This window comes from Sinocyclocheilus anshuiensis, unplaced genomic scaffold, assembly GCF_001515605.1.
Source record: "Sinocyclocheilus anshuiensis isolate Anshui unplaced genomic scaffold, SAMN03320099.WGS_v1.1 scaffold88, whole genome shotgun sequence".
NCBI lineage: Eukaryota > Metazoa > Chordata > Actinopteri > Cypriniformes > Cyprinidae > Sinocyclocheilus > Sinocyclocheilus anshuiensis.
The window spans coordinates 155165-170483 of NW_015555728.1; the positions used below are offsets into that span (position 1 = coordinate 155165).

At 36.5% G+C, this 15319-nt stretch overlaps 2 protein-coding genes across 2 annotated transcripts in view; one reads left to right on the forward strand and one right to left on the reverse strand.

The window, feature by feature from the left end:
• Positions 1 to 861: 861 nt before the first annotated feature.
• Positions 862 to 13958, reverse strand: LOC107672697 (trichohyalin-like). The gene is made up of 26 exons (XM_016466004.1): positions 13867 to 13958; positions 13346 to 13401; positions 13156 to 13262; positions 12994 to 13054; positions 12747 to 12848; positions 11758 to 12027; positions 11180 to 11287; positions 10445 to 10520; positions 9921 to 10062; positions 9640 to 9732; positions 9438 to 9550; positions 9240 to 9312; positions 7115 to 7237; positions 6562 to 6687; positions 6278 to 6454; positions 5527 to 5589; positions 5337 to 5432; positions 5152 to 5253; positions 4812 to 4994; positions 3778 to 4010; positions 3056 to 3182; positions 2896 to 2979; positions 2544 to 2755; positions 2167 to 2242; positions 1531 to 1758; positions 862 to 1152 (listed from the first exon to the last, which is right to left on the reverse strand). Exons 1-26 carry the CDS (start codon positions 13956 to 13958, stop codon positions 1087 to 1089), a joined length of 3189 nt encoding a protein of 1062 aa, XP_016321490.1. The 3' UTR covers positions 862 to 1086.
• Positions 13959 to 14174: 216 nt separating this feature from the next.
• The window catches only part of LOC107672715 (E3 ubiquitin-protein ligase RNF181-like), a 4380-nt gene continuing 3235 nt past the window's right edge, over positions 14175 to 15319 (forward strand). Inside the window, exons 1-2 of the mRNA XM_016466015.1 lie at positions 14175 to 14302; positions 14890 to 14987. Of these exons, the coding sequence (XP_016321501.1) occupies positions 14902 to 14987 (86 nt within the window). The 5' untranslated portion in view covers positions 14175 to 14302; positions 14890 to 14901. The remainder of the gene's footprint in view (positions 14303 to 14889; positions 14988 to 15319) is intronic.

Sequence of the window (15319 nt, forward strand, 5' to 3'; positions counted from 1 at the left end):
TTTTAAATAAAATCAGTTTGGCATTATACTTCTCTGCTTGTGACCATTTTATTTATGCAGAAAAAACATTCATACAAAATCATGAATTGTCTGTTTTAAGGAGTGTTATTCAGTTACAATTATAATTCCTAAAAAATCAGATTAAAAAAACATTCCGCAAAGTATACAGTTAATAGTTAAATGACCAGCTTTAAATACTGTTGGCTACACACTAATTTATATATGTGACCCTGGTCATAAGTGTCAATTTTTCAAAATTGAGATTTGTACATCATTTGACAGCTGAATAAATAAGCTTTCCATTGATGTATGGTTAGAATAGGACAATATTTGGCCGAGATACAACTATTTGAAAATCTGAGGGTGCAAATGTTGTCCAAATGAAGTTCTTAGCAATGCATATTACTAATCAAAAATTAAGTTTTAATATATTTATGGTAGAAAATTTACAAAATATCTTCATGGAACATGATCTTTACTTAATACCCTAATGATTTTTGGCATAAAAGAAAAATCTATAATTTTGACCCATACAATGTATTTTTGGCTATTGCTACAAATATCCCCCAGTGACTTAAAGCCCCGTTCACACTAGCAGCGCGACAAAAGTCGCTGCATGTCGCCAGGGGCTGGCGATGAGGTTGCTAGTGGGCGTTCTCAATACTGGTTGCCTTGACAGCGAATCAGGTTTCTTGCTGCTAAAACAAACATTTTGGAGGCAAAAGACTAAATATAATCTAAATTAAATCCGTACATACAAACAAAAATGAATGAGAAACAGAGCCTATATATATAAAAAAAACACACTAGATCTGTTCATTATTTCACAGTAAATTCAAACACAATTTATATATATGTGTGTGTGTGTGTGTGTGTGGGTGTAGATCAAAGTTCATCCATTGGTCTTTAACAGGCCTAAATGAAACATTCACCTGCAATGAAGTGCTAATTTCTGTCTGTCCAGAACATGAACATTGCTCATCACGAGCTCCACAGAGGTGGAATTAAGAAGTTATTTTCTTGTACATGGTTTTCCTATAAAATCAACAATTTAATGGACAAATTCAAGAGAGTTGAAAGTAAATGTTAACTGGAGACGGTCTTTGCTGGTAAGTGATCCTCTGTCCTATAGCTGTCCTGGGCTGGAGCAATCTGCCAAGAAAATGAAAAATTTTGAAACCTTGTTTCACATCCTTGAAAATTTGTTGCAGAAAAAAAAAAAATCATACACATTTAAATTTATTTTGAACTAAAAAGTATAATCAACTACAATTAAACAAACTATTAAAAACATTTTGGTTAATTGAAATAAAGCGGAAATAAAATAAATATTAGTATTAGAAAAATTAATATTAGAATAATTTTTTTATAAAAACAAAGAACTTTTGCTATTAATTAAACAAAAATGAAAACTGAAAAAAAATAAGCTAAAGATGAAAGCCAATTCAAAATACTAATAAAAACTAATACTGAAATAAAACTGTAAAATATTTTGAACTTTGTTATTAATCTTGAGACTGGTTGATGTACCGTGTCCAAATAAGACCCACCCAGGTCTGTGGGATCCCTGTCCCACTTCACTGGGCTGGGGCTGGGGCAGCGGCTTTGGCTCTCTGCTCGAAGCTGACGAATGCGACTCTGAAGGTGCTGTAGCAGTTTATATGAGGTCGGGTCTTGGGTGACTCGAGAGTTTTGGAAGTCTGTGCCACCCTGAAGAGCAGTGGAGGCCGACTGGTATTCGTTGTAGTCTTGGCATTGCTGCAGAGCAACAGAGAAAATCAAACATACTTACTTACTATGTGTTCTACTACAATCATAACTACAGAGAGAGTAAACATGCAATTGTATGTTTTCGGTTTATATTTAAGCGATATAACACAAGGAAGAGTGCTGTTGTTCTGAATCTGAGTAATTATGATGAAATTCATTCCAGCAGCATGATAACAGTATGGATTTTTATTATTATTATTAAAACATAATAAGAACAGAAATTTGAAATTGAAATAAAATATAAAATATTAGATGCCTTGACAACCAAACAGTCTAAAATAAAGTTTAATAAGTTAAATAAGTTTAAGCTCAAGTATGAAAATTAAAGCTAAAAAGTATTTTTTTTTTAAGTATTTAAAAATATATAAATAATACTAAAATAACACTGGCATTTACCCCAGTCAGATGTCTCATTTCATTCTCCAGTCTTTCCAATCTCTTCTGCTGCTCTGCTCTGGCCTCTGGGACCCTCCTGTTTCATACAGCAAAGGTTATGGTGCAAATTCCAACAAGATTTGGATTTTTTGTACAACTTAAAATCATGGGCCATGGTAGCCAGTAATCTACAGTGGTGTCATTCATTAATTAATTGAGCGGTCTTTGTTCACTTGGTACTATAGGAGAAATAAGACATGTTTTGAAAAAATGCTGTGTTCTACATAAAAGTGGAAGTTTTTCGAATCCTGACCTAATTATTCAACTTATGAAAGTTTGTTTACAAAAATAAAAATAAACATTCAAGATCCACTTGACTCCGTGAGCATATGACATACCTCTCCATCTCTGCTTTAAGCTCCAGCTCAAATTTGTGTGCAAGTCTTGCAGTGGTTTTGTCTTTCCACTGTGTCATGCTGTTCTGCAACTGTCTGAGCTCATCATCCTTGGCCTGCAGCTGCCTGCGCAGATGGACACACAGCTCGTCTGTGTCATCATGGTTCATGCGCAGCTGTGCTCGAGATATGCTGCTCATTTCCTCAATGTGCTCCTTAGGTTTATACACAGCAGTGAACAAAACAGAGACATAAACCAAGATATTAATACATATAAAGGAATTTTGTTCATAGTGTTAGTTGTGTAACAATTTATAATAAATGATACATATTGTAGGTGCAAATGTCTGTACACCCGTATGAGTTTCTCTTTTAGAGCAGCCAGTGCTCTTTCCTTTTCATCCATCAACTGCTGTTTCTGCAGATGAAGCTCTTGTTCCTGAAACACATAGGCAGCTAATGCTAATTAGCGCTGTTTTGCTGTGATTATGTGTATTTTGTTTGTAACTCTGTACCTTTTCTCGGCTGAGTTGCAGTGCAGCACATCTCTGTGAGCTGAGCTCATCTCTTAGATCATTAATATGCTGTTGTAGGCCCTTTGTGAGGGTCTGCAGGGTCTGAAGAGTTTCACTCACTGTAGGACTGAAGCAGAAAATATTTGAATATAACCCCTTTATAAAACACAATACAGTCTCACCAATGGATTTAGATCATTAATATGCTGTTGTAGGCCCTTTGTGAGGGTCTGCAGGGTCTGAAGAGTTTCACTGACTGAAGCAGAAAATATTTGAATATAACCCCTTTATAAAACACAATACAGTCTCACCAATGGACTGGTTATTTGAAATACTATAAATACTTTTTTAATACTATTATTATATTTGCATATACTATTATTATATTCGTACTCTTTTATGATTACTATGTATTGTTTTACTATTATTTATTTATTTGTATATGAACATATTTCTTTTTTTATTTAGTTTACATTTTTTTGCAAAACTGTTTGATGTCACTTGTTTGTAAGTCGGTTTGGATAAAAGCTTAATATAAATGTGTGAAAATAAATGCAATGTAAATTGATAAGAGATAGTAGATAGAAAATCATTTGGAAAGAGAGCAGAATCAGAGAATGGCACAGAATACATTTGAACCTGCATTTCCCACATTAGGACCAATGCACAATGTTTCTTGGGCAGAAGTACATACTCTGTGTAGTACAATTAAGTGAGCACACCTGTCTGATGAGTTCTTGTTGTCAACAGCCAGGCTGTTGTGTTTAAGTAACTCTTGCAAGCAAACGCACTCGCTGTGCATGTCCTGTGCCCAGCGTCGGCTCTGCTGCTCAAGTTTGGCTGTTTTTCTCTGGTGTTTTTGGTCTTTCTCAGAGAGGGCTGTCCTCAGCTCCTGAAGCTTCTTTTCAGACCGCTGCAAAGTTTGCTTCAGACGCACCACCTCCTTCTCTGCCTCCTGTAACAAGAAACCAAAAATGAACCAGAAAGAAATTATATTACCTTTGTTTAGAACCACTGAGGTTTTTGCATTGTGACATTTCAAATCTAGGCACATTTCTCCACAAAGTCTCACTGATCAAATGTGTGTGGATGTTTTTCTTTCCCATTATTATCAGTGGTGATTCTCAGTAAAACAATACTGTATTGCAAGACTTGTTTAATTTAAATCACCAGAAATTAGAAGCAATACATCAAATACTACCATGATAGATATAGATACAAAAGAAAAATCTCTTTTCAAAGAATACACACGAGTCTGCTAAATGCATAAATGTACTATACAATTAAAACAATATATTTATATATTTTTTATACGTGACCCTGACATGTTCTTGAGTCATTCTGTGAGATTCACCCATTCATTGTCTATTATTGTATATATAAATGTATTTAATGTAACCATAGCCGTTTTCATGTTTTACTTAAAGCACTATGTAACTGTTGGCGCTCTACCGGCTAGCATAACATTTCAACCAGAGCTACTTCTCTAAGTTTATGTCTATGGCGATTCACGCAGGTATGTGTTACTCCGCAGCGGTGACGACCCGACCAGGCTACAATAGTCCAAATATAAGTACTTATTATAAGTGTACCGTAGTGATTCGGAATAAGACAAAAATGCAGTTTGGAAGATGAATTCATGATGTACTCGCTCATTATATACATTTTGCAAATTTTGAACACAGAAAAAGTTACATAGTGCTGCTTTAAAAGTTTAAATGCAAAGAATAAAAAGACAGCTTCAGATACTACTCACTTTCTGAAGCTCAGTCACTTTACTCTGTAAGACCAGTGCGTTCCTTCTCTCCATCTCCACTTCTGTTTTCCCTCTCTTCACTGCCTCCTCTATTTGCTGCTCCAGAGTCCCACGCTGCTCTTTGAGAGCCTTCTCTCTCTGTTCCTCCCATTTCCTTTCCTCTCGTTTCACAGCCTTTCGAATCTGTTAGTTCAGATATAAAGAGATGAACTGGTTCTTTAGAGTGAACAAGAATTTAAACATGGAAGTTAATGCCCTCAAATGGTACGGGCATAAATCCATGATAAATCTGTCATCTGCACTTCAGAATCGTTGTAAAACAGATTAACAGGGAAGGAACCTTTTCCTGAGTTTCTCTTTTGAGTTCCTCTGCTTGCCTCCTCATCTTCTCCTCATGCTGCTCTAGAGCCTCTTTTAGTCTCTTTATCTCCTCATCTTTCATCTGAAAGAGAGAGAAATTAATTTGTATATAAGACTGAACTGCAGTCTTGTCAGATATAAAGAGCACACAGTGTGACAGCTGACCTGGATGCAGTTGTGTAAGAAGTCCAGGCTCTGTTTGTGGGTCTGAGCTTGTTGACTGAGAGCAGCCGATCTCAATTCATCCGCCTGCTGATGCACCTGGATTCATACATTCAAAACAAACAGATTCAGAGACTGGCATTATGTATATGAATAATCTGTGATGAGTCTCTCAGTGAATAAACCATATTACCTTTTGAAGCTCCTCTTTGTGGCTTTTGGTTAACTGTAATGTCAGTTGCTCAATCTCTTGCTCCTGAGGAGGGATTGATAATCATATGTAATAAACAATACTATGCCCAGCTGAAAAGGCCAGCACATATTGTTCAGACTGGTTTAAACTGGCTAGTGATAGTTGGTGAACCAGCATAACAAAGTTTTTCATTGTCAACATAATCTTTCTGAAATCATTTCAGAGCAAATATATAAATCAAAATATCAAAATAAATTGAATTTTATCACACTGATGTGAGGTCATTCAATTGAAATATGATGCAAAATGCTTATATACATGTTAAGATTTTTCAAATGTTTTTAAAAGAAGTATTTTATGCTCATCAAGGCTGCATTTATTTAAACAACAATACAGTAATAACAGTAATATTGTGAAATATTATTACAAATGTATTAATATATTGTAAAATGACATTTATTTCTGTATTGGCAAAGCTGAATTTTCAGCATCATTACTCCAGTCTTCAGTGTCACACGATCCTTCAGAAATCATTCTAGTATGTTGATTTGGTGCTGAAGAAACATTTCTTATTATTAGCAATATTGAAAACAGTTGTGCTGCTTAATATTTTTGTGAAAACAGTTATACTTTCTTCAGGATCCTTGGATAAATAGAGAGTAAAAGTCTTTACTGACACTTTTGATCAATTTAATGCATCCTTCCTGAATAAATATTAATTTCTTCCAAAAAAATAAAAATAAAATCTTACTGTCTTGTTCTGCATTTCTCTCAGCTTAAAGCTGTGCTCCTCTCTCAGTGAACAGAGCTCCTGAAGAAGGCCTTCCTTTTCGTCTTCGCTTCCCTGCAAAAGCAGCTCCTTCTGGGCAACAATTCGCTCCAGCACTCCAAAACACTTCACCTGTTGCTCTAGATCTTTCTGAGAAATCTGCACACATATTGTACAGTTACTGAAATTGATAGTGTCTGCAGTCTGTATCAGATACCAAAAACATTGTTATTATAGACAGAGAAGAATAAAACAAAAGTGAGAACCTCCTTTATTTGTTCTTTTTCTCTGATCGTATCAGCCAGCTGCTCCTCCAGCTCAGTGCATTTCTGTCGGAGAGCCCTGCAGTCCTCCTCGCTCTGCTCCAGCTCCTGATTCACCTCATCCATCCTCTAGGTGAGACAATGAGAAAGAGATTCATCTATGTTTTGGATTATTTTGCTGGCAATATAAAATTAAGCAACATATTTATGCATTTTTATTTGGGCATCAATGTTCCTAAAGATTATACCATTAAACTACTTTCGTGCCTGTTCACTGAGTCCCTATTTATGACTATAAGTGTTAAGACAGAGATGTCAAATTATATAGTCAAATATTGTCAAAAGACTTGTTTACACACACACACACACACACACACACACACACACACAACAAACACATCTCCTTTTGCCAACTGTTCTAACACAAAAATGGCCAATAAAAAGAACAGCTTAAAAATGTAATTATAATTCAGTAAACTAGGACAAGCAGACTGAATATACAATCCAATCTACTATAGTTCCATGTCTAATAGTGTAGTATGTGCAAGTGATCTACCTCATGCATAGAGTCCAGTTTGTGTCTGAAACGCCTCTGTTCTGAGAACAGTTCTGACTTGGCATTATCCAGCAGTCTGTCCATCTCTTCCCTCTCCAGAACAGACACACTGCGGCTTACACACTGACAGTAAAAAAAGTCACACTGAATGTCAAGCAGCATATTTATAATGCAGCATATTATAATGAACTGACCTGATTTAGAAAATAGTGCATATGTTATCTAGCTACATTCTGCATGGACAAAAATACATACATACATACATACAGTACATACAGCAATACAGACAGCCATTCAGACATGCATTTATGTATTTATTTATTCATTTAAAAAAATAACCATGCAGACGTTTAATGAAATTCTAACAAGTATTTTATACTAATAGGTATTTAAAGGGTTAGTTCACCCAAAAATTTGCCCATAAATGACTCACCTGCAAGTCATCCTAGGTGTATATGACTTTCTTCTTTCAGATGAATCCAGTCGGAGTTATATTAAAATATATAATATATTAATATATGTCTTTGATCTTTCAAGCTGTTTAAAGGGGTCATATGATGCGATTTCAAGTTTTCCTTTCTCTTTGGAGTGTTACAAGCTCTTGGTGCATAAAGAAGATCTGTAAAGTTGCAAAGACTAAAGTCTCAAATCCAAAGAGATATTCTTTATAAAAGTTAAGAGTCAACCACGCCTACCTAAAACGGCTCGTTCTAACACGCCCCCACATATCTACATCACTATGTGTATATATTAGCATAATGCCGCCCAAATGTGCACGCAAAGAAAGAAGACGTGGTTTCAAGAACAGCAGTAGTGTTGATGCAGCCATGTCAGGGAGACGGTGTGTGTCAGTGCGAAAGCAAAAGCACTTTATTTGGCCTTCCGGAAGTAGATGCAATTAGGAATCATTGGTTAAGATTTATTTACAACAGAGCAGCACAACCCAGATGTTCGAAGACCCCTTTAATGCCACTCGGTGGGTGTTGCATGCATCAGTCCAAAAGAAGATAAATAAAAAGCGTCCATCCATAAAAAAGTGTCTCACATGGCTCCAGGGGTGAACAAAGGCAAGAAAAATATCCATATTCAAAACGTAATAATCACTTTAATGTAGCTTGCGCCAACAGTTGTACACGGAAGCAGTTCCTGGCGAATGACGTATGAGGTCGGCTTTGCGCATGCGCCGCTCAGAAGTGACGAACGCAGAAGCGCAGGGGAGAGATCCTAGAGGTCTGCACGGGCTTTAAATTGAAGCCCGAACCCGACCCGTACCCGAGATCGTCTGACCTGGCCCGACCCGACCCGAGCGGCACAGTTACATTTAGAGCCTGAACCCGAATTTTTATTTTATTTTTCCCACAACGAACAGCCAATTTAAAAAACAAATGCTGTATTTCACGATTGCATGCAACGGTCAGTAAACAAATACATGTAAAGAAACAGAATCATTAAGGCTCGGCCAGTCTATTTTACTAATAAAAGTTTCCGTGCTGTGTTGTCGTTGTACTAATGTGTGTGTGTGCGTCTATGAAAGCAGCATAGCCTACTGCATATAGTTTTAGTTTAGCTACAAACCCGAGCCCGACCCGAGCCCGAAGCTATTCATTAAACATTAACCCGAACCTGACCCGAAACCCGAAAGTATTTCGGGACCCGTCGGGCTCGGGTCGGGTAGCAGACCTCTAGCGCATGCGCAACGCTGAACTCATACATCATCCGCCCGGAGCTGCTTCCGTGTACAACTGTTGGAGCAAGCTACATTAAAGTGATTATTACGTTTTGAATAGGGATATTTTTCTTACAAAAACGCATCGATTTGCTACATGAGGCCTTTGTTCACCCCCCGGAGCCGTGTGAGACACTTTTTTTTAATGGATGGGTGCTTTTTATTTAACTTCTTTTGGACTGATGCACTGCAACACCCGCTGAGTGGCATTAAACAGCTTGAAAGATCAAAGACAATATTTAATATAACTCCGACTGGATTCGTCTGAAAGAAGAAAGTCATATACACCTAGGATGACTTGAGGGTGAGTAATTTATGGGCTAATTTTCATTTTTGGGTGAACTAACCCTTTAATATATAAGAGCTGATGTCATGGTTTCATTTCTTAACTAGAGTGACCTGTTGCTCCTGCAGAACCCTGACCTCCTCCAAGCATAAGTTCCTCTGGGCCTGCAGTCTTTGTAGCTCACACCTGTAGGACACACACAGCACGTTTTAAATATATTTGTTACATATACACTGATCATTAAACATGGAATTTAAGAACAAGTGCCAATTAAAGCAAATGGGCTGAAGGTTCCTGTAAGCAGAACATACGTGATGTTCTGAGCCTGTGCTCTGCTGTCCTTCACACTGAGCTGGAGAGAGAGATGCTCTCTCTTAGCTTGATCCATTTCCTCTCTCCGCTTCTTCAGAGTATGAAGTGTGGCCTGAAGAAATAATACCACATTTGTTTAATAAATGAGCTTAGTAACGTTTTGAATGAATAAATAAGGGAATTACAGTATGATTTTCATACTGTTTTTTGCTGTTGAAGCTCAGTAAGTGACACGCTCAGCTCTTTGAGTTCATCTTCATCTATTCTGCTCTTGCCCCGATCTTTCTTTGTGCTCTGAAAATAAAAATACTACAAACCTAAATAAGAATATCAATGAATAAGCAAAAAAAAAATAATAATGTTTTTGTTTTTGAAAAAGTAAAAACAACGTAACTGCACATGATAAATGATTAATGTCCATTAATGCTGCTGACACTGATTATTACAGTAATTGTTTAGAGAATGCAAGAGAGGTCTTTTACAATGCAGGAGTCATTCCTTTTGCTTTGGTACAAACGCCTCCTCTTCCCCTTCCTGCCAGATGAATGTCTCCTTCTTCTGTAGTCAAGCTTTGACACAGCACCTTCACTACTCGTCTCCTCAACAGTTCTCTCATCATCAGAGCTACAACACCCACAGAGTAATAGCGAGGAATGGTTTTAATTAGAAATATTTGCATCATGTTTCATATGAACATACTGTGCTGTTCTTTTGCATATTTGTCTTATAATGATTATGCAACTTTAGTGAGCGGAGAGCACATATTATCTTTATATAAAAACTTCCAATGAAACTATGCAAACATGGCAGTAATGAGGGGTTTTGCCCACGGGTTGCTAAAGTCACATTTCTGAGTAAACACCCAGAAACAGCAGCATGAAATAAACACCACCAACCACACAAGACACATTATCCAAGCTGTTTATCCAAGTTTATCCACTATCCAAGTTCTTCCTCAGATTGTCTCCCGTCTCAAATTAACTCCAGTTAAACTGTTGAGAAGTACCTGAAGGATTGAATATTGTTTTGAATTTGGTTGGTTTGTCCTGTACAGTATCCATTTTCTCTGCTCAGATGAAAGGCTAAAGTGGCACACATAAGAATAGACAAAAATATTAAGCAGCACAACTGTTTTCAACATTGATAATAATAATAAAGATATAATAATAAACACCAAATCAGCATATTTGAATGATTTCTGAAGGGTCATGTGACACTAAAGACATATATAATATGCTAAAATAATAAATAATATACTAAAAACAGCTATTTAAGTTGTAGTATTGTTTCACAATATTACTGTTTTTGCTGTATTTTTGATCAAATAAATGCATTCTTGGTGAGCTTAAGAGACTTCTTTCAAAAACATGAAAAACTACTTACCAACCACAAACTTTTAAACGGTGGTGTAATTTTGAGCATAATTTAGATTGCATTATTGCATATCACAACAATGCGATTTCACTGTGTAGTATAAGAATGAATTTAAATAACCCCCCCCAGGCTGTAATTTACAACGAATGTAAAGATAACATACCATATTTGCCATTATATTCCTGGTCAGAGTTTACTCTGTCGGCATATTTTGCAAAGCGTGTGACTGTGACATGCACGCAAAATAAAAAAAGGATTATAGCATCAATAAAATTGCACATGCATTCAGCACACATGACGTTCAGAACACATGACATTAGACATGCATAAGTTAATATGGTAAAGAGCAGAATGCCCACACCTGTACCTGTCCTGTTGCTAAGTGCAGAGTTCAGGTGCTGTCGAACCTGTTCAGAGCACACTGTCTCCAAATCAGTGTCTATGGTGACCGAATCAAAACTCTGCATGGGGATTCCTGTCAGAGGATAAAAAGGTTTTATTTGGGCATGTTTTCTGTTGCACTTCTTAGATTAAAGCAGGTCTTGCCGCAGTGATTCAAAGGAGATGTAAACAGAACAAATCCATAAAGCTCGTAAAGAAAAGGGCATGCTGAACCTGTGAGGTGCCTCATTGGTGTTCTAAATGGATGCTGTGGGTCATTCTTTGATCTTTCACGGTAAGGGCTCCTCTGACACTCAGAGAGGTCTGCGGTGTCAATATTAAGTCAACATTACATTTTAAATTTCCCATTTACTTGTAACTTTTTTCATGTTTTTATAAAATGGGAATGGGAAAAGCCAAAAGCTGACCTTCTGCAGCGCTCTGCTGCCACCTATCTGATTATTTTGGCACCATTTACCTGTGATTTTTATCATTTCCCTCATTCTGACCTATTACACGAGATCACATCATAGGTTAATGCTTCCCCTTGCTCAGTCTGTGTACCTGAGGCCGACGGGACCAGCATTTCCTCTCTAAAGCGTGTTGAGAAGTCCTCAGTGCAAATGCTGTCCATCGTGAGGTCGTCCTCCTCGGTTCCCATACCTGCCACCTCAGCATTTCTCCCAAGAAGCCTCTCGAGTCTCCAACAGCACTGCTCTACCCTGGACACGGAGCTCAAGCTGCCACTTCCCTCAGGACGCCACACATCTGTAGCTGTGACTCCAACCTTTATCATCTCCATTGTCTGATGTTCTATTTGGTCATCTTTGCCTTCTGATATTTTGAACAGGAAATTATAATGATTGATTTTAAGAAGATAGAAAAAAAACCAATAAACAGTCTGTAAGAAACTGTAAATTTAAATTTCATATCAAAGTGTTTAAATGTTATGTTGTAAAATAACATTAACTAAAGTAGTGGGGTGACAGTATAAGAAATATAATAACAATAGATTAACTAAAGTAGAGGGGTGTTACTATAAGCTATAAAATTACATTAATTATTAAAGTACAGGGGTGATAGAATAAAAAAAAATAATGACATTAATTTAAGTAGGGGTATGGAATAAGAAATATAATAGGCCTAACATAAGATTAAATAAAGTAATTAACACTTATCTTGTGCATTTCTTTTGGAATTTTGTAAGAAATATACAAATATTTATATAAAAGTGTTTGCGTGCCTGCCATTTAACTTGAATCATGCCCAACAGATGTCTGTTTTAAAGCAGTGGGTGAGTTATTCACTCCTTGATTTGCCTAATAAAAGACTACTTTGAGATTATGTTGACAAACATGTTTATAGTGCATTATTTTCAATGTGTTTATTATTGCTAAGTTTAGCGTGGCAAGTCATTTCTGTGTGATTTATCCCCAAGCTCAAATGTCAAGCTATGCCTATGCCTAATATTCACAATTGTGCTACTTTAGGCAATGATTTGGGTATAATTTGATTATACATTCAATTCCATATGGGGAAAAAATTGTATGGACCTGACTGAGTCTCGCCAAGGTTGGATGGTGTTTTATCATTGGTTGGAACAGTGCTCCCCAAGCCTGTGTCTTTACTTACAGACTGACTCCGATCAAGATAGCCTGGAATATGTATATAGATCATTAGGAAAATAACTGCATTTAAACATAATAAATACAATAAAATAATAAATAAATAAATAGAACATTAAAAATGCACTAAAAATTCTATATGATTATTTATTGCAGAAAAATGGTTCATGCTTACCCGAGAAAGGAAATTCATATCTTTTGGAGTTTCCTCCATGCATTTGGTTTTGGCTATGGATCTGTTGGTGGGAAAACAAAATCAGGACAATATTATACTCTTGCTATGACAAAAATAATACACCATGGTTATCAATATTTCATCAGACTTTAAATGCTTGACCTGTAGATGACTCAGTTGCGTGTCTATGGCGTCTAGCAGAACATCACAGTGATCATGGGACAATGGCAGCGGTATAAGCCCATAAACATCAACCCCCTCATACACCTCTGAGAAGAAAAGCGATATACAGCAGTTTGTACTACAATAGATACAGGATAAGTATGAAAAGGAAATGTCAATGGTTTCTGACCTGCAGACAGCAGGTCATCAGTGTTTTCTCCAGATCCTTCATTTTCCATTATTGTTCTGAAAGGACAGAAAATTCAGTTATGCATGAGAATGAAATGTAAAACTAACATATCTCTTTGGAATTGAGCATTTGAGCTAAAATGGAAGCAGCCGGTTTTAAGGGGGAGTTGTTGGTTATATGGTTGCCTAGGAAACGCAGCAGAAATGGTCCCCAACAAACACTAGGGCCTCTTACATACAACGATCCTCATAAAGTCTAACAAAAACCAACAATTCGCAGATTTCTTACGAGGATAATGCAAAGGATAATGCATTTCTGTTTATTCACTTATGCTATTTCATAGCTAGGTACTTTTGCTCTCTAGGAAGAAAAATTACACACATACCACAGCATGGTCTTATTCGTAGCTCTCACTGAATTAATTATCAGTATCAGTAATTAAAGCAGACTCTACTTTGTTTCAGAACTCTCAAACATATCTTTTTGCACGAGTTGGTTTTTAAATAAGTTTTTACACTTACGTCAACGTGGTTCCACTCCAAGTCTTCTCTAGAAACGGGGTTGAACAGCAGAAATAGGTAGACATGTACACATCCATAGCCCTCGGCGTCATGGCAACTACACACACCCACTAACTGCCTGCAGGACTAGAAACTTTAAGACATGTATTTTTGTTTGTTCGCAATGCATAGCATTTTTATCAAATCTATATATGTTGCTATGTTTTTAAATTAAAAAAGAAACATGTATATAATTAGCAGTCACATACATCTCCTGTAAATCTTAGTTAACACCAATAATTAAAATGCCACTGCTGGGGGATTTTAAATCACACTCTGGCAACTCCGGTCCTCTCGGAAATATCGCGATAGAGTTGATATGTTCGCGCTGACAGTGCAGTGAAACAAGTTTCCATCCCTGATGACAAGCAATTTCATAACAGTGGGTGAATTTGCAGTAGGTCGAATTTCATTTGTTATATTTTACTAATTTAGACGAATAAATTTAGTACATACATTTTTAGATTCATTGATGTTTGGTAAATTAGAACTTTGAATTGCTATGCTAACCAGCTAGCAGGGGTATTATTATCATATCGGTATTTGATATTGATGTGAGCAGCCTGTATATTTTAAAAGTAAGTGGATATCTAAAAAGCTCAAATCCAACAGTACTTTATGTCTACCTAATATGCTGTCTCTTTGTCTGGCAGTCGGTCTGAGAAGAGAGAGACTAACTGTTACCTGACAATTTACCATGGTTGTTTTTGAATAATAGTAACCACTGTACATGTAGTAAATATTGTAAGAGCATCGTAAAACCGTAACTTAGTTGGATCAGTGTAACATTGGTTTCGAAAATATAAACATTCGTTATGAAAATAGTTACTTAAACTCCAGTTTCTAGGTTATTGTTCTAGGTTAACATACATGAGACATGAGAGTGAACTAGCAACTTCATTGTTAGACCAGATCCTGAACCTTCAGGTTTCCACAACCCCTCCGTTAAATGGTATTCAAATGGTCTAACGTTATGTTTATCAGGTGAAGTAGAAAATGGCCTCATATTTTGATGAGCATAACTGTGAGCCCACGAATCCAGAAGAACAGTACCGACAGAACGCCCTGCTGGAGCTTGCGAGGTAACGAGCACGACTGCACTGAAACTCGCCGATGGATAGTGCACAGTTTCTTTAATCAGTGTTTCACAGTTTCTTTCTTTTTAGTCTGTAGGTGTACATATACATTACCATTCAAAAGTCTGTGGTCAGGAAGGTGTTTTTTAAAAGAAATGAATACGTGTATTCAGTAGTGCAAAAGTTTTTGTTTGCATAATATATGTGTGTGTTCTGTGTATATTTATTATGTATATATAAATACACATACATACAGTATATATTTTGAAAATATTTACATGACTATATTTATATTCATATAATTTATATTATAAATAAATATATTTAATATATAAACA